At 40.6% G+C, this 21,752-nt stretch overlaps 1 protein-coding gene across 1 annotated transcript; it reads right to left on the bottom strand.

The window, feature by feature from the left end:
* Window positions 1–39: 39 nt before the first annotated feature.
* TOMM70 (translocase of outer mitochondrial membrane 70) lies at window positions 40–20,005 on the bottom strand. The gene is made up of 12 exons (XM_062515449.1): window positions 19,754–20,005; window positions 12,771–12,944; window positions 11,555–11,681; window positions 8,967–9,076; window positions 7,531–7,679; window positions 6,219–6,426; window positions 5,507–5,641; window positions 4,250–4,357; window positions 3,030–3,146; window positions 2,094–2,191; window positions 1,433–1,555; window positions 40–490 (listed from the first exon to the last, which is right to left on the bottom strand). The coding sequence occupies exons 1-12, from the start codon at window positions 20,003–20,005 to the stop codon at window positions 337–339; spliced, it is 1,755 nt and encodes a 584-aa protein (XP_062371433.1). The 3' UTR covers window positions 40–336.
* Between the last annotated feature and the right edge of the window lie 1,747 nt (window positions 20,006–21,752).

The raw sequence follows: 21,752 nt of genomic DNA, 5'->3' as shown, positions 1-21,752 counted from the left end.
TGATAAAGCAAAAATCGCCCACAACATAATCACCCAAAATGAACCAGTGTGAAGTTTTTATTTGCATGGCCAAAATATGTTCCTTTGGTTCCCCTGCAACTTTATTTCCCTTATCACACTCTAAGGTTTTTGCTGCAGAAGGAACAAGATGCAGCACTGCATACTTCCTTGAACAACCACTCCCACAACACCTAAACATTTAACAAATGTAGCAAACGACAACACCACGAACGGGAAAAAACTAAGTTCCACCATTCAGCATGGTCTACAACAGTGTCTTTAGGGCTGGCTGAAGTGAGCAACTTCACTTTGCAAGGTCATTTCCTCCTTGTTTCTTTACAGTGTTGGTGGTTTCAATCCATACTTCTTTGCAACTTCTGTCTGGGCATAGGCAGCATCACAGAGTGAGTAGAGGTGGGCCATCTCCATTTCTGATTTGGCCAGGTTGATAGCTTTGTTGAACATTTCAATGGCTTTATCCAGATTACCTCTGAAATAAACAAAAAATTAGTTAAGTCTGCCAAAGCAATCTTGTAATCTCAAACATCTTTCTTCTTTCAGGACTTCACTCTCTCCATTAATAACTTAAAAGGACTTCGGGAAGAATCACCACAAGAACTTGTGGTGATGCTGAGTAAACTCAGAGAAGTTGTTACCAAACCTAAGCAACTAGGACAGCTGTTAAACAGCCTTCCTCTTGAGAGCCCCAATGGGTGGTGGTGCAGGATAAAATGTTCTTCACGGGACACCAGGTTCACTACAAAGATAATTCTGGGCAACTGAATTAAGTCTCATCTCCCCAAAAGGACTTTGTATACAACAAAAGAGGAAAACTTGCACAGACAGAAGCACATTATTTAAATAAGAGATGCTTGCAAAATTTCTCATGTCATTAGTTTAATTGCCTGTCATTTAGAGGACTAGACATATTAAAAAGGGACTCAACTGTACTGTCAGCTACACTCTAAACCTTTGCACAGTTGCAATACAATGTTACAGTGCATTCCTCTTTTCCCAAGAAATGCCAACTGGAGTTCTATTGGCTGCAGGAGAAAACAGCACAGGATCCTCAGAACAGACAGTCCAATGTCCAAGGACATCATCAGATACACACAAAGCCATGTAATGATTAAGGAAGTAACTTAAAATGCAGAAGAGATGTATTTAAAAATATATGGACTCATCTGCATGTTGTCCATTAAATATGAAATTGGTGATGAGAAGTTGTCGGATCATAAATCACAATTATACCACAAGGAATGGAGGGCTTTACCTAAGAGTTACAGAACAGAAATCAGGACCTTGGGTAAGAGCTGACCTTACAGGACGCCAGGGAGAAGATCACAAGACTTAGGATGCATGAGCAAATTTAAAGGACTACTGTAGTTTCAGAAGTAACTGAGAACTCTTTAACACTGAAATTCAGCATTACCGTTGCACTTCAATCGTTCCCATGGTTTCATATGCAAAGTCACATTTGTTATCAATTTCAATGGCCTTGCTTATGAGTTCTAATCCTTTGTCTAAATCTTGCTTCCACTGGAGCTGAAGTAAACTACAAGAAAGAGAAAATTTCAAACAGACTTCACATACTCCCCCCGAAACCCTCATCATGGTAAGCAAAACCATCCCAAATGTATAATGTATTTAATTTCTAATGCAGGTACACAGTAACTTAGTAACTTCATGACTTTTAAAAACACCTATGTGAAAGTCACTTTCAATAAGCCACTTTACTGCTTTAATGACTCTAAAGAAAGGCAAATTTTCCTCAAGATAAACATGTTGTTTGGTACATGTTGTTTTATGAAAGAAGAAACTTCAACACAAAGCTGAAACTAATAGGGCTAAAGGAAAAGTCAGATGTACTTCAAGCAGATACTCAATTAGCAATGAACACTGATGAAACTTTCCTGAAACTTATTTGCAGCTTTGTCAAGACAAAAATACAGAAATACATTTAAGAGCACAAAGATGTTTTCACAAAGCTATTTTTCCTGGCTAAACTTCTAAACATAAACATTCAATTCAGGTTGATTCATCTAAATGCACCAACTGCTCTCAACCAAAAGAACTGCAAACTCAATACATACCCTTTATGAACATATGTGGTGGCATTGTCTGGCTCAAGGTCAATGCATTTATCATACATTTCATCAGCCTTGCCAAACTGCTGTTGATCAGTTAGTGCCTGAATCAAAAGAGAAACCTGTTTGTCAATAAGCAACCAAAGCATGCACTCTGCACTCGGCTAACTCTAATTAAAACTGTATTGACAACATGAGATTGGATGTAGTTAATTTATGGTAGAGCAGGCCAGGCAAATCAATTACCAGAGTTAAGTTTCTAAATTGAGGCTTTTTGGAAAGCTTCTGTGCTTTAAGTGCACAAATTACTGACCACACTGTCACCTGTAATCAAATATCCACAAGCAACATGCTGTGTGCTGTAAATAAAAACCATTCTAAAAGTCTGTAAGTGCAAGCTTCAACTCTTCCTCTTTAACATATACTTCTTTCAGAAAGAAATTAATATATATTGCCAACCTACTTAAAATCAGAATGTGTCATGCTTCCTACTAAAACCAGCAGTATGTTCTTAGAAAAGAAATTATACAGTTTCTGTTACAAGTGCACTCTGAACAGCTCTTCTAAACCACTACATGCCACTGACAGCAGAACAAAAATGTTACTCTAGTTCCACACATCTGACTCTCAAATTACCCAGACGATCCCTGACATTCATCAGCTGAGATGCCACACACATGCAGGAAGGAATCATGCAGGAATAACCTCTGTCTCCTAACCACCCTCAACTCTTATTATCTATATCCTGCTCCACCACTTCCCCTGTACCTCCTCTGCACCAGAATAGCCATAACCATAAATGCAAGCAGCTTGTTCCACGCAGCATCACTTATCTCAGAACTTAGTGTCCAAAATCTTCATCTGTTATTTGAAGAATCGTTATATCCAAGATAAAAAGTACAAGAGAATACAGCATTTTTTTAAAGAGAGAGAAAAACATACCTGAGCATAGAGTGCATAGCCCTCAGCACACCTTGGAAATTTTTTAATGACATCTTCAAAGCCTTTCATGGCTGCTTGCACAGTCAAAGCATTACTTCCTGTATAAGCCTGGCGATACTAATCCAGTGAAAAAGAAAATGAAACAAAAATGCCATCACCAGACTGAAAAAGGTTGATCAGGCCTCTACCCACCTCACCAAGAGTTGCCGGTATCATGATAATTGAGTTATTTTACATAAGCTGAGAGAATTGGGATTCTTCAGCCTGTTGAAGGGTGATCTTAACTGTGGCCTTCACATACCTGAAGGAAGCCATGATAAAGATGGAGAGGGATTTTTTTACAAGAGTATGTAAAAATTATTTTTTCCAAGAACATGTAAACAGAACAAGGGGGAACAGATTAAAATTAAAAGACAGCAGGTTTAGATTGGATATTAGGAAGAAATTCTGTATTGTAAAGGTGGTGAGACACTGGAACAGTGCTCAGGGAAGTTCTCATCCATGGCAGTGTTCAAGGACAGGTTTCATGGGACTCGGAGCAACCTGGTCCAGTGGAAGATGTTCATGACAGGGGAGTTGAAACGAGATGATTTTTGAGATCCCTTCCAACACAGGCCATTGTATGATTTTGTGCTAAGTTTCAGAAGGTGAAAGGCCTGTACATCCTACCAAATCTGGTTTTGGGAACCGAACACGTGACCAGGTGTGTGGATTTAGAGAGGAAAATGGGTGAAAGAAGGAACTCATAAGGTCTGGTAATTGTGATAGCCTCTCTCTATTTCAAATGCTTAGAAATTCCAAACTTGGCATTCTTCCTTGTTCATACCATGCAAAGCTGTCCTGACAAGATTCTTGCACACAGAGTCATTATACTAGCTTGAAATAGTTTGTTTCCAATTTCTTGGTAATGACCATTTTCCACAACAGTAAAGCTTTACTAAAATCAATTTTGTGCTCCAATAACAATCAAGATTTTTGTTCCTTTCACACAGAACAGAAAAAATGTTCTACTGTTTAAATAATGAGTGTTTCAGAGGGAAAGCAGCAAACCCATGTTCCAACTGAAGAACTTGTTGCATTATTCCTTTACCTTATTATTAAAAGACAGAGATGCATGTTGCCCTACTTTCCTGTTAAACTGGAATAAACCAGAGAAACACAGTGCTTTCCAGAACACTTTAAAGCAAAAGCACCCAGACAAACCCCAGCACATTACCTACCAGAGCAAAACATTTCTGTGCTTGTGCCAAGGCAGAATTGGGTCGCAATCGGATACATTCATCAAAGTCTTCCACAGCCTCCTCAATTTGGTCAAGCAGGATTTTCAGCTAGCCAGAATGAAAGAAAATCCTATTTCTGCATTTCATCTGTGCTTCAGACACTTACATGATAATTCAGTTAGCATCAGTTACTCATATCATCTCCAGCTAAACTGCAGAACTGTCTAGAAAACCTATGAAACCCGTAACTAAAAATCACCATCATAATGTATTGTCAAAGCCACCAGTGAAATTTTAGCTACCTACTACGCAAGGAGGCAATGACCATGTGTAGGAAGAGAATGCTTGCATTTTAGACTGTTGCCATCATTGTGTCAGCATTATGACCAGCCTCTAAAATTATGCCGTATTTTCTCAAGTTGTTTTGCCTCTCTGTAGCCAGTATTTGTGGACTATTTGGACACTGAAATATTTCAGCTTTTCCAGCTTGTATTTCAACTTCTTCTGTTTGCATTTCTTTGGTTTTGACATTCTTACTCCTCCACAGGAGCAGACTTCACTCCATCATTCTCTTACTTAACTGTGAAGCTACTGTAAAACAAATTTTCAATCTGCAGAAAACTTTCATTCCATTCAGTCAACACACAGCACCATTTTCATTTCTGAACACTAAAGAGGTCTAACAAATTAATAGAGGAAAACTCTTGATCCATGGAAGTCTTCCTTACAAATAGCCTATGTGCATATGATAGTGCTCCTTTTTTACTTCCAGCACCATTCATCTTACAGGTCTGTGGCAGCGGGCAGAAGCCTGCCAGAAATTAGTCTAGGACATAGTAGTGTCACAAGGCAGACAGGGATGAGCTGAACAGATCCAAGTCGAGAGCACAGGGCTGCAGGTGTTATCAGGGATATGCTTCCTCTGCTGTAACAAAGCTTCCTGCTGTGCAGATGCTGTTCTGCCATCCAGGTCCCTTCAGAGAACAGCTTTCATCTGCTGTAAATGTACACAAGCCCCAGCACTTGTAAGTCTCAGTTCATACTGATAGAGGGCTTTCCTAAAGCTATAGAAATAAACTTCTGCCTGACCTGAACCTCCAAAATAGAGGAGTGTGTGTTTATCCCACAAAAGTTCTCAATTAGGAGTTCAGGGTTTTCTGCCACAAACAGTATAAAGTGTCTCCAACGACACCAGTTTTCCTTTCAGTATATACTGAAATAGCCAAATGTTGGGACCAAATCTCGAAGGTTTCTTACTTGTCCTCGATGGTGGTAAACATCAGCATTCTGAGGATCAATGTCTGCAGCCATGTTGAAGTCCTGAGTGGACAGCGTAGGCTGCTGCTGCTGCATGTGCATACTGCCCCGTTTGATCAGAGCGTTGGCTCGCAGCTGCAAAACATGGGCAGGGAAACATCAGCCACCGCAATGTTTCTCTGCATTTAAGGCTTCATTACAATCACAGTAAATTTTTCATTTGACTATTTCTCCCACTGACAGGTTTCAGTTATTATAAGCAGCAAATTTCATATTGACCATAAATGAATGAGCTCCCTTAATTTCAAAAATGCTAGCCTATGCTTCCATCTCAGTGGATTTCCAAGCCTCCCAAAATCCTTCTCAATTCCTATGTTTACAAATACATCCATGTTTTTTGAAGCAGCTGAATACAGAAGTGCAATTAAGGTTTTTCACTTATCCAGCATGGATAAGCTTCTAATTCACTGAACTTCCCTCATTCTTTAGTTTATACTACTTATCACTTTTAGTTTGCACTACTCAGTACAGCTGTCTCAAAAATCAACAAGCCCTTGAAAAAAACAATTTGTCAGTAACAAAACAGTAAATAAACCAGAATATTCCCACTAATACACCTGGAAATTTGGACAAACAACTTCTTGAAATACATTGCAAGTTTATCATGTAACTTCTCAATCCCAACTACAATCCAGCTGTGACAGATTCTTACCTTCACATTTGCATCTTCCATGTTGATGACCTGATCTAGGTCTGGTTTGGCAGCACTTGCATTGCCAATAAGTAAGTAGAAAGTAGCTCGCAGAAGCAAAGCTTCTGCCATGTATCTTCCCTTTGCTTCAATTTCTTTTGTGCTTTCACTGATAATTTTGTCATAGTTCTCTTCTTCCATATATTGTTTTGCTCTCAAATAGCCAGAGCTGTAAATGATGTAAAAACAGTTGTATATATACATGCATTCACTGAACACTGCAATTTCCATTCAGATGTTTCATCAAATCATTACAAATACTAACTTGTGCTATACTTTTACAACATCAGCATTGTCCCATTGGAATATCCATTCCTGAATAGAGCCATCATAGATGGAAAACAATTTGCACAAAAACTGGCCAAGTTACATTGGAAATAAAGAGAAATGTTTTAAACATAAAGGAGCTTCATTTGTCTCTTGAGGGTTTTTTTTCACATGAAGAACAGCAATAATCTCTGTTTTAAAGCAAAAGGGTAGAACTCATGGACAAGAATGTGAAATATTAAACCTAGCAATGTGCAGCTTGTATATGGAAGAAATTATTTAATATTAAAAAAATTACAGTACTGCCTTGTTCTCAGCTGTATCCTGGATTCAGTGAATCTGCCTGTAGATCAGGACATTCTCTCTTACTTTAAAAGAAATTATAATGCTGTTTGCAATGCTTTCTAAACTGACAGCACTGTTATCTTCCAAAAAAAGTCTGGAAAGTAGCATAGTAAAGAACCATTTATGTGGTGCTCAGGCTCCACTAAAACAATACAAAACAGAACCACAAAATCAAATTTTTCTATGCCAGAACAAACTTTTTATTTATGGGCAATTCGATTCCAGAAATATAAAAACACCCTTTCAGCCTCTGTCACTGTAAACACATGTTTTCATTTAAAAACCCCCTTTTCCTAGCTCGTCTCCCTGCCAGTCTACAGGCTAACTTGCTTTCTTCCTTGGAAATGCTCCTTCCGTATAAAATATTCCTTTCCTCCAAAGCATCATTCAGGCCTCTCCAGTTCTCCCATCTCCTAATGTTTACTGTGTTACTGTAGTAAATATTCAGCATTTTTCCCAGTCTCATTGTCTTTGTGCAAGCTTGGAACTAGCCAGTCAGCTTTCACTAAGGTTTCACTTGCAATACGGATATAATTTATATCAAAGGAATCTCCGCGCCAAGTACTACACAAACAGCAGCACATTACACTGAGCAGAATGTCCAAATCACTGAAAACGTAATTCCAGTGCCAAACAATTCCTAACTGTACTGTAAACTCACTTTTCTTTTACTTCAGAAGCCTCTCCCTCCTTGTCCTTATCTTCATCTGATTTCTCGCCCTTAAGCAAAGGTTGGGAAATTATATCATCTGTGAAAGAGCTGAAGTAGGACTTAATGAACTGTGGTGAGGGCATCAGAGGTTCCCGATTCTGAAACAGAGAAAGGTAATTCCAAATCATTAGGTGGTAATATCAGATTATAAAGTTGGAAATGGATAGCAAGCATGATTATTTAAAAAAAAACTGATGGACGAACAAATGTATGACTTTCACTATCTCATCTGATAGCCTGATGTTTTGGATTTGCCATTTTGATGTTTAGGGATTCTTTAAGCTTCTGATCACAATGCAATACCCATCACCAGTGAAAATAAAGTGATGATATGCCAGGGGGAGGGAGATTATATCTTTCCACATATGTGACTAGAAATAAGGACTCTTTGGGTAGATGTACTAAAGCACTGGGTGTGCACATAAACTGGGTGAAAAATGCAAGCTTGTGATTTAAGCATGAGCCTAAATTCAAGCAGATTCTGAATGGCAGTCTTCTCTTTTCTCCAGCTTGTCCAAGAGAAGCTGCTGTCATTGTTACAATGGAGACTAATGAGGAAATACCCTAGTTCGGTGTGGAACTTGGCCCAGATACCACACATTTTACTTGAAGTCCCAGAAGTAACACCTCTCAGGTAATGAATCTTTTCTACAGCCAAAAATCTCTTGTTTAAAATAAACTGCACACAAGAATTACAATTCAATCCCTCCCGCAGGAAAACACCGAATGCACTCTTCTGCAGCACACTTATTTATGTCCACCCCACTCATAAACACTCTTTGTTGTTACCTCTACACTACACATCTATGTGAATTTCTGTAGGAAAGAAATCCAGCATCTCAAAACCAGGATTTCAGTACTTCAACCACCACCAAAACACAAGCAAGAATATTTTAATAACAACCAAGAACATGTTAATATCTGCCCCAAATTTTTTGTAAACCTACAGCCACTTAAAATTATTGCTCCTGGCTACTCCTATGCCTCCACAGTTCTCTCTTCTACAGTTTCCAAACATTCAGGCATATATGTGTTTTCATGAAGTTCCAGTTTCCATGAAGTTGCAAGTTCAGAAAAGCCCTGTGTAGGGCAGCACATCAACTTATAGTGTCTCCAGAATGTCATAACAAATGTCATTATTAAAGAGAAACAACTGCTAGAAGCAGATCTTTATTCCCTGATGAGGTTCAAAAAACTTTGGAGAGGTCTCAAAGGAAAATAACATTGGTACAAACAGCAGCTTTGTAGAAACCACTTTATGTCTCTTACATTTGAGCAAATGGAGACAGTGAGTTGCTTACAACAATTGACAGAATGCAAACAACCAACTTTTCAAAAACTAGTCAGGTGAAACAACAATTAGTCAGCAGTATCACAAGTCCTACCTTGTACTTCTCTTTGGCCTTTTCTTTTCCAAGGAGTTTAAGAACTTTATCAGCTAATAACATACTTTGCTGGTTTTGGAAGGCTTCTAAAATGCAGACTGCAGTGACATCTAGGAAACAACATACAAAAGTGAGATTAAAGGAATTCTGTAGTACATTATAAAATGTGCCACTGAGTACGAGGCACTGCCAAACTAATACACATCCTGTTCTCAAGCAAAAGCCTCTGTTTCCAGTTTGCTGTGTTTACTGTATTTTTCAGGACACAAATTTTTCCAAAAAAACCCCATTATCTTCCCGGGATAAAATGATTTCATGACAGTGAATGAAAAGAAATTACATTTCTTCTTCTATTCATGTTTTATCTAGAGATGAGCACACTTAAATTAACAGTGAAAAATGTATACCTCTATCAGGGCCTTTCACCATTTTGAAACTCTGAGGAGAGTACTTATGTTCATATGATGTTCATATTGAAAGTGCTAACACACTGGGACTGATCTTTATTTTCTAATTCTATAATTCACATTCAGTCCCATCATATCTCACTTGCTCCTCAGTTTAAGAAATCTGCCTAAATGCCATCTCAAACTTTTCTGCTCAACTCCGTGACTTTGGAAGGGAGCAAGGAGATATACCTTGCTGGTCTATTTAAAGCACCAGCCTCTATCACATGGCTTTCATTCACACGGAGAAACCTCTGCAGTGTTAACCCACTGCTGCTTGAGTGAAGCTTCCCAGTGTGAAATGCACTCTTACCATACACAGTTTCTCTGGATCCTCCTCTTAATGCAATGCTACCGTGAGTTTTCCCTGTTTTGCTTTCATTTAAACATTAGTGAAGATGAACAGAGCTTGGACTTGAAATTCAAGCATTGTATTGTCTGAATATGCTTGAAAAGTAAATGTCTTGCTCTGGAGTTTTAGCATGTTTCTCTAATTCTACACTGCTAGAAGGACTATTAAGCCATCACTTATACAGAAACACCCTGCACCTCTGGCACAGTCAGGAAGCACATCAAAGTACTTGGGAAAATATGGTACCCCCAGAAAGAACATGTTATACAAACCCAGCAGACACACTCTGACCAAAGGCTGCTGCACTCCAGGCTTGGCTGCTGCAGCACATCCTCCCAAATTATACTGCCAGGGATCACTGGAGGAGTTTCCTGCTGGTAGTGGCTGGGGTTTTGAGGTTTCTTTGGTTTTGCTTTCCTCCACTACATGGGCATACCCTACTTCCTGGGATTTTACTGGCGATATGTGGTTGGCAGGTAAAAGCAGGGTTATAGAAAAACAGTGTAGTTAAAAAAAAAAAAAAGCAAGAAAGCTTCAGATCTGAAAAAACTGCAAGCAAAAAATCAAACAGAAATCAAGGCTGAAAATAATTGTCACTAACATTACTGCTATTAACACTAAAAAGAAGTTACATTTAAAACTGTCCTACTTTCACAGGGACACTTGATTTTTCTTGGGGCTTTTATCACCTGGCAGCTACATAAGGATTAGATTTTATTAGAGCACTCTGGAAGTGCAGCTGATACACAGTGGTTTGCAAAGGAGTGCACTAAATGAACAAAGTTGTCTTTTCTAGTCATTATGGTCTTAAAGGGCATAAAGGCATCCCACCAGCAGATAAAATTTCCACATCTAATTTACCTTCTAATTTGGCACCTAATTCTTAGCCGTTACACATAATGAAACTAATTTAACAGTTAGATTTGCCAGACAACGTACTGCCTTATTTTCTGTCCTTCTTTGATAATGAGCACAGCTGAAAATTTCATTTGTCTTTTAACCCAACATCATCAGGAATGATTTCACTTGATGAAATTTATATGGGTAATTTCAAGCAGTAGCTTGTAGTTCAAAAGTGCTGTGTCAAAACATATCTGACCTGTAGTTCTTCATTTCCATGGCTTCTCAGTGACATCTTCCTGACAGTTCAAAATGTACTCTCTTTAGGAATAGCACTGGAAGGATTTGACACAGTAATTTCTTCCAAATACAAAGTTTTAATACTAAAAAAATAATTAAATTTGTTCTGGTCTTCATAAACTATGCACCAGAAAAAAATGATACTGAAGTTGTTCTCCCTCTAATACCTGTCCAATACATTTAAATCACTGCAATATTTTTATTTCTGACCATGTATCTCTGCCTGCAAAAACACCTTCATTTCTGTAGTAGTATAATTTCTCTAAAACATACAGAGAAGAAGAAAGTCTCTTTACTGCATGGAAATAGAACAACTGAAGTCCTCGTTATCCACTCATGTTAGATGAATTCTATTCTAAAGTGAAGGAGTTTCCTAGAAAAAGAATACCTTGAGTTGCTACAGTAACATCAATTTCTCAGCAGACATTTCAGATGTGAGCAGATGAGAGCTTGAGAAATGCAAATAGGTTTCTTCTGACAAGAGAAGAATATGTATTTGCAGAAGTTATGAATGGTTTTAAATACATAATTTTGTATTACTGTAGCTACAGAAGTAAAAACAAAACATTTGCAGAAGTTTCCATCTCCAAAGCTCTCCAAAGCAGCAGAGCTAATTCCACTTTTAAGTATACACAGCATGAGCCACTTACCTTCTAAACATTCCTTCTTATTGTCTAGCTTCTCATGGGCCTTCGCACGTCTGAAGAGAGCTTTGACATATTTAGGGTTAAGTTCAACAGCCTTTGTACAATCTTGTGCCACTTCTGTCCATTTTTGCTGTGGACAGAAGAAGAACACATTGAGAGGGGGGCCCCCTCAGCTCCCTGTGCTGGCTTCCCACAGCCAGCTCCAGGGTCACACACATCCAGTGGCGGCTGCAGCTCCCGGGGCTCCGCTTCTCCCGGCTTGCCTCTGCTTCAGCAAGTCCCACAGGCAGAAACTGCCTGGGCACTGCTGCAAATCACCTGCACCAGAAAAGCCACACAACAGAAACAGAATTCCTACAAAATATTACACCAGACACTGTACAAATCCCATGGGAAAACATAATGAGTTGATGCAAAGATAGGTAACATCAGGACTGAAAGACTGGTGCAAAACAACTAGAATAAAAAAGATGGAAACATAATGGAAGCAAACAAGTTTACCAAAGTGCCAAAACATTTTCAAACAAAATTTATTTCAATTTTCTAATAGAGGAACCACACACATTTGGGATTCATTATGGCATGAATTTGTGTATGACAAGAACTAAAGCTAACACCAGATTTATGCAAGCGCAGTCTCTCACTTGATACTTTAGACTGTACAAAGCCAGCCTTTCCACTGCTTTATACAGCTCACCAACTCAACCTCATAAGTAAATCCGTCATACTGTAATAAGCAGCACTGGCTGACTTCTAAAATAATACCAAGTATACTCAGCTGTTGAGTAAATGTAACTTCCCCATGTGCAAAATTTAGGCCTTGGCCTTCACTAGGATTTAAATTATTTTTAATTTAAATTTTGAAGTAGCACCCTTTCAAAATATTTGACCTTTCACCTTTCATGGTTAAACACTCAAATAGAGAAGTAAAATTAACTTATATACAGGAAAACTGTTCCAGAAAATAAGAAATTAAAACTTTGTCTTGGAAGAACAGGATGCATTAAGAAGTACATAAGATAGACTAAGTGTAGTTAACAGAAAATAATTTCATTTGTATGTAGAAAAGTATGATGAGCTGAAGAAAGCTGCAACAGTATCTTGTTGTGAGAGCAGCAGATGTTATCCCTTGGGACCTTTCAGTGGATGAAAATGACAAAATACAAAATTAATAATGCTACTTTTTACAATAAAAACATAATTATCTTTAATTTCTTACCAGTTGTTCATAGGCAGCAGCTCTGTTTTGATAGAAAGTAGAAAGATCAAGGTTTTTCTCAGGAGGACACAAGCTGATAGCCTCAGTATAACACTGAATAGCTAGCTCATATTTTCCTGCTTTAAAGTATTTGTTTCCTTTGTTCTTGGCTGCTTGGGCTCTACCAAGAGGACTCTGAAAAAGAAAGTGAGAGGTCAGTTCAGATTAAAAAGGCATCACAGCACACAATCTATGCACTTTAGGGCTCATCTTCAAAGACATAAAAATGGACCTGAGTTGTAAATTGTAACCCAGTTTCTAAAAAATCTCACTGATTTCAGTTCCTGGTTACACACAAGAATTTTCTTTTGCAAGTGTATCAGATAGGAGACAACTGTTTCACAAGATTAACTACAATGGTAATAAACAATGCAGTGATTTCTGTTTGGAAGGCTAAACAGATTGTAATCTTTTACATGGCTGGTGATCAGAACCAACAAGGTAAGTTGTTTCTCCAAAGGCTAAATGTATAAAGAAAACCAAGCCCTCAGAGCAATTCAAATAGAAGAGTTTCCCTTTGAAATACATGTAGCATATAAAACCAGAGGGGATTCCTCAGACTGTGAATTAAATATGGAAAACATTTTGTAGAAAGACCTACTGACCAAGACAAATAAAACCTGTAAGGAAAATAAAGCTGGTTTACCTTTCATGCACCAGGAACATCAACTTTATAGCTGACTCCTCTACAGCTTCACACACTCTGTTTCATGCAATGACAACTGTTGGACCATAACCATCTTAGCAGGGGATGGGAAACTTTGCTGACTGGCCTGAGATCCCGCTAAATGCATCTTTATGTTCTGCACCACATACTGATGATCTGTATTTCTGCAGAAACTAACATTGCTACCTACCTGAAATCCCTGGATTTACAAATCAGTTATCCAATCTTGTGGTTTGTATGGAATCAGATGTAAAAATGCTCTATCAAAGGAGTGTGACCCACATTCAAGAAATAAGAGCTGCAAAAGATTCTAATATTGATCTTCTGGATTTCTGCTCCTCTGCAATAGCCTTGCTTCATGGACAACACTTTGCAGCAGTTCAACCAGACCAAAAACAGAAGTATGAGCACACATGCCATTCTACCAACCCTTCTGAGGAGGGAAAGACTACAGACTGGGGGTAGGAGTGCCTTTAACATTAGCTGCCAGATTTACTGCATACCACCAGCACTTCATATCACTGAGGATTTGTTGGGAATTGTCCCTGCTGCTCTTTGACCATACTTCTGCCTTCTCTACTCACTTATCCACTGCCAGGGCCAAATTTAACAGATACAGACAACCAGACAGCTGTAACACAAATTTGAAAGCAACTTTGCATTTCATTTGTCCACTCCCCTTAATGTCTGTTCATTTCATGCCAACCCGATAATTTTTTGCATCTAAGTGATTTACTTTAAAACTGATAACCTGAGGGGAAGCCAGGACTTGCTCTACAGCTAGTATTTTAAGGCCTGGATCCCTATCCTGGCAGGAGAGAAACAGAAATGCATAGTAGCCTCAGTTCCTACATACAAGTAAGAATGCAAATAGAACAGAAGTATCTTAGAGGCATTCTCCTGAGGGGAGACTTACAAGTGAAACCATATAAGGGAGAGAATTTCTTGAATATCCCTATTGCCAGCAAAGCTCTTCTCTTGCAAGTCATTAATCACTGAGTTCACAGTAGATTAATCTGCACCGTCTTTATTGTTCACAGAAAAAGGCAATCTGCAAGGCTTCAAATTTAATTTGATAGAAGATTATTAACTTCACCCCATACACTGTGTGAAACTCTAAGGAACTCTAAGCCAAAATCAGAGTGTAACTATTTTTACTGAGAGACAAGTAACTGTGTACCTGATAAATTGTTTCTTTAAAACTTAACCAAAGTCTCAAAACGTTAAATTTATTTCCAGTAGGCCCTAAATTTATCTCCAAATACAACAATGTATGTTTAACAAACAGAAGGGTTATGCATATGCCGCAAACTTAAATGCATGCAAGTCAGCTTGAATTTCTCCTTGTGCATTTCTAGAGCAAAAAAAAAATTTGCTGCTACACAAAAAATAACATCTCAGGACTGCTTTCAGCAACTGTTCATTAACAAGTCTTAGAACAGAGCTTAAGCTAAAGGACACTTGTAAAATTGAGTTATCAGTTATCCAGGTACCTGAACAAGCAGATTGCTCACTGACTAAGAAAGAGACAACACTGAGAAAATTTTCTTAACTTCTACTTCAGCAAAACTGCTTTCCTCACAAAATGTTCAGAAACTGCGTGCAAACAGCAACTTAACAGCAACACACTGCCAGCTACAATAATAATGTTTAGTAACTCCCATCTATGGCAATATTGTTAAACTAGCAGTTCAGAACCTTGTATATTTGAGGGAGACTGTTATTCAAAGCAGAACAAGAAATTTCCCGCCAGCCAATGATGAGAGTGATTCACAGCAGAAGCTCAAGCATAGTTTCAGCATTTTCTTTTGGCTGAAAAGGATTTGCATGAGCTCTTGTCTGACAGATGATGTGGAGGGCAGCTACTACCCATCTTAATTCAACCTGCAAAAAAATAAAGCCTTGGTCTAGACCTTTCTTTTCGTCCTTTCCAAGTGAGAGAACCCTCTAAAAGACATGAGGTACCAGGAAAAAAAATCCTGTTCTTTTCTGAATACTTATCTTTCCACTACTTTTTTTTTTGACTAAGGTTAATCTCAAGTATTTTCTGAAACAAAGGCATTAACTGAATATAAATGGTTTAGAAAGTCTCATTAGCACTAAAACAACTATGAGAAAAAAATATGTTTATGTGAGCTTTAGAAGTAAATTCAAAGCACAAGAAAAAGATGTATTTCACCCAGAACAAATGAAAAAGTTTACAGGACAAATTCACAATGTTCTCAGTCAGTCACCTTCCTGTTAAATGAATTTTCCATCCACACCTTTCAGGAATAAGCCAAGAGTCTAGCAATTGTTTTACTGCTATTGTACACTCAGGAATTTTCTACACCTGTCCACTACAGCAAGCATGAAACAGAAGACTTACAGTAGGTTGATAGTGAGATTTATTAAGCAAAAGGTAGGTGCTCAGTACAATAAAAATTACTTTTTAGTTACTTTGCTTAGATTAATTTTAGAGTAAGCACCAACATGACTGTATGTAGACTAAGGGGTTCAATTTGTTCATATCCTGATCTAATGTCATGTCAGTGAGGCAGCATTCAGCAATTGCTACTAAAACAGACACTGGAAAGAAGCCACGCTAGTTGGCTGCTGATCCCGATATGTGGCACCACAAAGGCCGATGAGTTTGTCACGTTCACCCACCACTGCACTCAAGGACAGTACCCAGCTCACAGGAAAGTGTGCAGAGACAGGGACCTGGTGACCCCAATGGCTTTGTCTGCAATACACAAATCCACCCAGCTGACCTCCTGTCACACCAAACACAGGGCAACCCCGTGAACTTGCTGAAAGAGTTAAGGTGTGAGATTTAGCCTATTACAGAGCTGCAAAAGGAATTGATTCCAACTTCAGGGAAAAAAATACTGAAACAACCAACACATTACCTCACTGACTAACCAGTGCTTACTTTTATTAGACAAGGAGGGTATAAAATCTGCTAAGAATTTATCACAGAACAAGTTAAAAAAACATCAGTTGTGCAACAACTAAAGCAATATATGCAAATAACTGTGTTTTAGTTCCACAATACTCCCTACAAACCAGGAAAGCATATAAAAAGCAACTGCTACTGAGTGACTAAAAGATATTCCATCTAAATTATAAGAACAGTGACAACTGTCATTAACAGATGCAATTTGGCTTTCTGACCTTTGAGCCATCCATAGATGCAGTTTTACTGACATCACTTAACTGGTTCAATAATACCAGTTTACTGTACTGTTGAAGAGCTGTGCTTACAGGAGAAAGAATCTCAAAAGTAGTTCAGCTTTTCCCAACATAGCACCTGTGCTAAAGGTTTCTGCCAACACAATGTCAGTCACAGATCACACACCTGGCCAGTTCATCGATGTCAGGAGAATCCTCTGGTGCAGACAAAGCCTGGGAAAAAAATGTGAGGCCTGTGCAGCAGGTAAAAGAAAAGCTTGAACTGCACACAAAATAGTAACAAGTCTGAATAAAGAACAGGGAAGATACTGGACCTTACATATTTTTAAAGAACAATGAAAAAAATTTCAAGGTTGTGCCTTCAGAAACAGTGACCAGAACATCAAATGGATACAGGGGCCGAATTAATGAAAAGCACAAAAAAGTTTGAGTCATAGGTTACATTTATGAGAAAAAGAATAGCTAGCTAACACAGCTGTTGGTAGCAAATTCATTATTGGCCTATGTGTTTTCCAAAAGTTTCCTCTTATATTTCAACTGTGAAATTAATTACTGGCTCTTGTTCACTGTGCAGACTGGTATGTGAAATCCAACCAAGTTTAAAAAAATATCCCATCACATTAGAAAGGCAGATTAATACAATACAAGTAGTTTTACAAGTGAAGTATCTGCAGTGGTTGCATTTTCAATCATGGGTCTTATCACTAATATCCATAACTAATAAAATATGAGAGAAAACATGAAATCTACATGGCATCATTGCTTTGGATATGAGTAACAGGAAGACAATCCTCCATACACACATAACGCAGTCCTGGGAACTTGGAGCAATTTATTTTCCTGACGCAGCTATATTTTGACCAGCTAGACAATTATCTCATGTAATCAGTCAAATGTGATAACATCTGCAGCCTTCCTAAGCAATATCTCTCATTTCATAACAGTGTAAGCAATGACACTCTTCAAGAAACTTTGCATCAGGTCATACCACTCAACTTACTCTTAAATGCACAGAGCCTTCTGGTAATTCAATCTGTGGAGCAACACATCATTTTAAATCAAATACTACATAAGTGTTTTAAATGTTTTAACCTTTTCCTTCTTAAAACTGCAGAATAACTACAAACCCCTGGATATTGCTGGAATTCAGAAACACAATCAAGAAATCCAGAGTGAAAGCACCAACAGGGAAGTCACTGCAGCAAAACAAAGGTCATAGCAGCCTGCAAACCAGACCTCACACGCAGCAAGCACACTCCCATAAATATGCCAGATGTTGCTTGCAGCCATGAGCCAAAGCTACCACAGTAAACAGTCTCAATTTGCCCTCTGTACACAACTTGTTCAGTATTGTTTGGTGCCCAGGAAGAAACAAATCACTGCATTCAAGTAACTGCCTCAAGGTCCAGCATAGGTTTTACAGCTTACTGTGCTTTCAGGAATGCCAGAGAGTAGCTATGATTCACTAGCTGGAGAATTTCCCACCTTCCTTGCCACTCCCATGTGCACTTTCCACTGCCTGCCCAAGCTAGTCCATCTTCATCACTCAAACCATCAAGGTTAAAACTGACTCTTTCCAGTCTCCAAGAGGTGATTTTTTTCCCCCTCCTGATCATTTCAGATGGGAAGCTTAAACTGTGTGACAGTTCAATGCATTTTGGGTGATAGAGAAGAACGAGAAGAAAATGCAGTACGGGATATTCTTATAAAAGCAATCACTTAGTCAAATCCATCACTTTAAACAAGCTTGTCAACTGCAACATCACCTCAGTAATGTTGCATGACTGGCAAGGTACATCTGGGACTGCAGATGTATACAAAGTGCATCTTAGAGGCATTTTTCCAAATACAGATATACAAGACAACCATGGATCTGATCTGCACTCTAATCTTACATGTTGTCCTTGAGATTTTGCACAAACCATTTTATCTGAAAGTTCTCAGAACAGTCATTTACAACAGGACAAATGTATGTTTTGAGAGCATACCTACTCAGGCAAATTCTACACTTTAAAGTCTCTGCTGCACAAACTGTGTGGTGTCTACATTTTCATGGAACATATTCCATTTTAAAATAATCTTGATAGTTTTCTATCAAGAAACTAGATAGTTTTCTTTCCACTCTGCTCTATCCAACATCTCACAGATTTCCTTTTCAAAACACTGTTCCTGGAGGAAACTTACAGCTATTCTACACCTCAGTGGCAGAGGTACATTCTCCCCTCAGTAGCACAGATCCATGCTCAGCCACTTGATGAGATGCATTTGGCAATGCCTGATCTTGGAACAAACTAATCCTGATCCCTGTGTGGAAAAAGCAGAACCACAACCACAGATACCTGGCTAAGAGCTCTGTGGGTCACACAGGCTGACAGAGAAACATGTCCAGAGAGCATGTCCAGCCAAGGGTGACAAACTTGAACTAAGGGACTGGGGAACATCTCACAGGAGCAGAACCTAAAGGAGAATGGCCTGGCCAGCCTTGAGAAGAGATGGCTGCGAGTGAACCTCATCAACATGTATCAGCATCTGGAGAAAATGCATCAGGAGGATGGGTCCGGGCTCTGCTCAGTGGTGCCAAGCAATGGGACAAGATGCAATGGGCAGAAACTGATGCACAGAAGTTCTACCTTAACATGGGGAAGAACTTTACTCTGCAGATGGCCTTGTACTGAACAGGCTGCTCAGAGAGCATGTGGAGTCTCCCTCACCGGAGATATTCCAGACCGTCTGGACAGAACCCTACGCCATGTGCTCTGGGATGCCCCTGCCCGACCCGGAGGTTGGATCAGATGATCCACTGTGGGCCCTTCCGACCTGCCCAGTCTGTGATTCTGTGACCTGCCCGCCATGTCACGTAGAGCAGGACCAGGATGCCACCCGAGCTCTATCCCACTACACGTCTGCTCCTCGGTCGGGACCGGCACTCTGACAGCCGCTTTCCGGACCGGCCCAGCGGCCTGCCGGGCCCTGCCGCCCGCAGATCGCAGCCCGGGCATCCCCACGCTGTTCCGGGCGGCCTGGCCGGCGGCGGAACCTCGGCCCCGGCTCCCCATGCGGCGAGCCTCACCCCTGCCGCCGCTACAGGCCGCTCGCCGCTCACCATCTCGTCGTGCCCGGGCCCGTCGGGCTGCCTGGAGCCGCCTTCGCCGCCGGGCCCGGGGCTCGCCCGCCCCTCGGGGGTCTTCCGCTCGCTCGCGCCCTTCCCGCGTCGCGCCGCCCGCCGCCCCCACAGGTAGACCGCGCCGGCTCCCAGCAGGATGGGCGCGCCCAGCACCAGCGCCAGCTGCCAGCGGGACAGCCCGGTGGTGCCGCCGCCGCCGCCCGGCGCCTCCACGGGCTTCGAGGCGGCCATGACGCCCGGGAGGAGGAGGAGGAAGAGGGGGGGAGGGTCAGCGGACACGCGGGGTGCGCCGGGAGGACGCGGGCGCGCCGCCTCTTCCGCCTGTCCGCAGCGCCCCCTGCCGGCGCGGAGGAGCGCCCTCAGCCCCTGTGAGGGAGACGGGGTTGGGCTCGGGGCTCCGGGGAGCTCCCAGGCAAAAGAAAGGCCTCGGGGCCGGAGTGATCCGTTCGGAAGGCGTTCCGAGCCGCTCCCACGAGAAGTGCGCTCCACGTCTGGAGTGCTGTGTCCAGTCCTGGGCTCCTCAGTACCAGAGAGACGTGCAGCTCCTGGAGCGGGTCCAGGAAGGGGCAACGCGGGTGGTTAAGGCGCTCTTAAGAGGAAGGGCTGAGGGAGTTGGGCCTGCTCAGCCTTGAGAAAAGACGGCTGAGAGGGGCCCTCATCAATGTCTACAAGTATCTAAGGAGGGGATTCCAAGAGAACAGATCTAGGCTCTTCTCGGTGGTGCCAAGCAATGGGACAAGAGGCAACGGGCAGAAACTGATGCACAGAAGTTCCATCAGAATATGGGGAAGAATTTATTTGCTCTGCATGTGGCCGTGCACTAGAACAGGTTACCCAGAGAGTTTGTGGAGTCTCCCTCACTGGAGATATTTCAGACCTGTCTGCACATAATCCTGTAACTTGTGCTCTGGAACGACCCTACTGGAGCAAGGAGGTTGGACCAGACGATCCATTATGGCCCTTTCCATCCATACCTGGCTGATTCTCTAATTCTGTGAAGTTTCAGCTAATGTGGCTGATTAAAACTTTCTCGGACTTTGTACTTAAGAGTTTTGGAGCAATCCTTGTTATAAATTAAATATTTCTGTTTTCTTCCCAATTATTAATTGAATCTGTCATAAAAATAATTTAATATCTAATACCGGAATTTTGTTCATGTGTGTGTCTATGCCTAGTTAAAATCCTTACCTGTAGGCAGAAGAAGTTTATGTTCCTGCCTCCACTTATTTCTGTGGAGCACTCAGGTGAAGATGAAGAGGAATAATTTTTGATATGTTTTTACAATTGGCTCCAGTCATCTCATGCCTGGAAATTTCATTGTGGGAGGGAAATGTGAGAAGACACATATTGTGCAGAAGAAAAAAGGCTGTAAATAAAAACAGCAATAAGATTGCAAAACAAACATCTCAGGATCCCAACTAAAATTTGCCCTGCTGTGCTCTGAGTCAGTGTATCTGCATGCCTGGTAGTAAACAACTTGAGAAATATCCTTTAATTGATGGACTACTACTATTTATGTAAGCATATTTTGACAAAACTGTGTGACACCTCCTCCCCCCCATTCTCCCTGTCATCTCATGATAGAAAATACGGATCCAACAGGTCCATAGCTTCCTGCTGGGACAACCTCACTTTCACCTACATCATACTTCCTGTAGGCCTTCAGATGTGCCCTTGCCTGTACAGATGGGTTTCCTCCAAGATGTAAATCAAATTCAGGCTGTTTGAATATGGCCAGGAGTGTCCTTCCCCACCTAGAAAATCAGCCCACACATGCTTTTCATTGCTCCAGGTGTCTTCTTACTGTACTGTTTTGCAGTTATTTCTCTTTCCCCCGTCCAGGATGCTTCAGGTATGGTAGTGTCTCCAAGCTGTCACACAGAACATCTGAGGGAATTACGTTTGGACACCCATGTACTCAGGTCCCTCTGCTAATCACACTCTTGCCTGCTATGGACAGGGTAAAAATGGGCACATA

The sequence above is a fragment of the Cinclus cinclus genome, chromosome 2, assembly GCF_963662255.1.
Source record: "Cinclus cinclus chromosome 2, bCinCin1.1, whole genome shotgun sequence".
Classification (NCBI taxonomy): Eukaryota; Metazoa; Chordata; class Aves; order Passeriformes; family Cinclidae; genus Cinclus; species Cinclus cinclus.
Note: the sequence above shows the minus strand (reverse complement) of the source record. Positions and strands in the feature narration are given on the sequence as shown.

Bases quoted from the DNA above. Each gene is read 5' to 3' on its own strand.
- TOMM70 (XM_062515449.1), bottom strand. From the start codon at position 20,005: ATGGCCGCCTCGAAGCCCGTGGAGGCGCCGGGCGGCGGCGGCGGCACC. The intron at 12,945-19,753 runs GTGAGCGGCGAG...TTTCTTTTTCAG, and splicing joins GGCCCGGGCACGACGAGATG to AGTCCTCTTGGTAGAGCCCA. The intron at 3,147-4,249 runs GTAGGTAATGTG...TCACTGGATTAG, and splicing joins CACAGAAATGTTTTGCTCTG to TATCGCCAGGCTTATACAGG.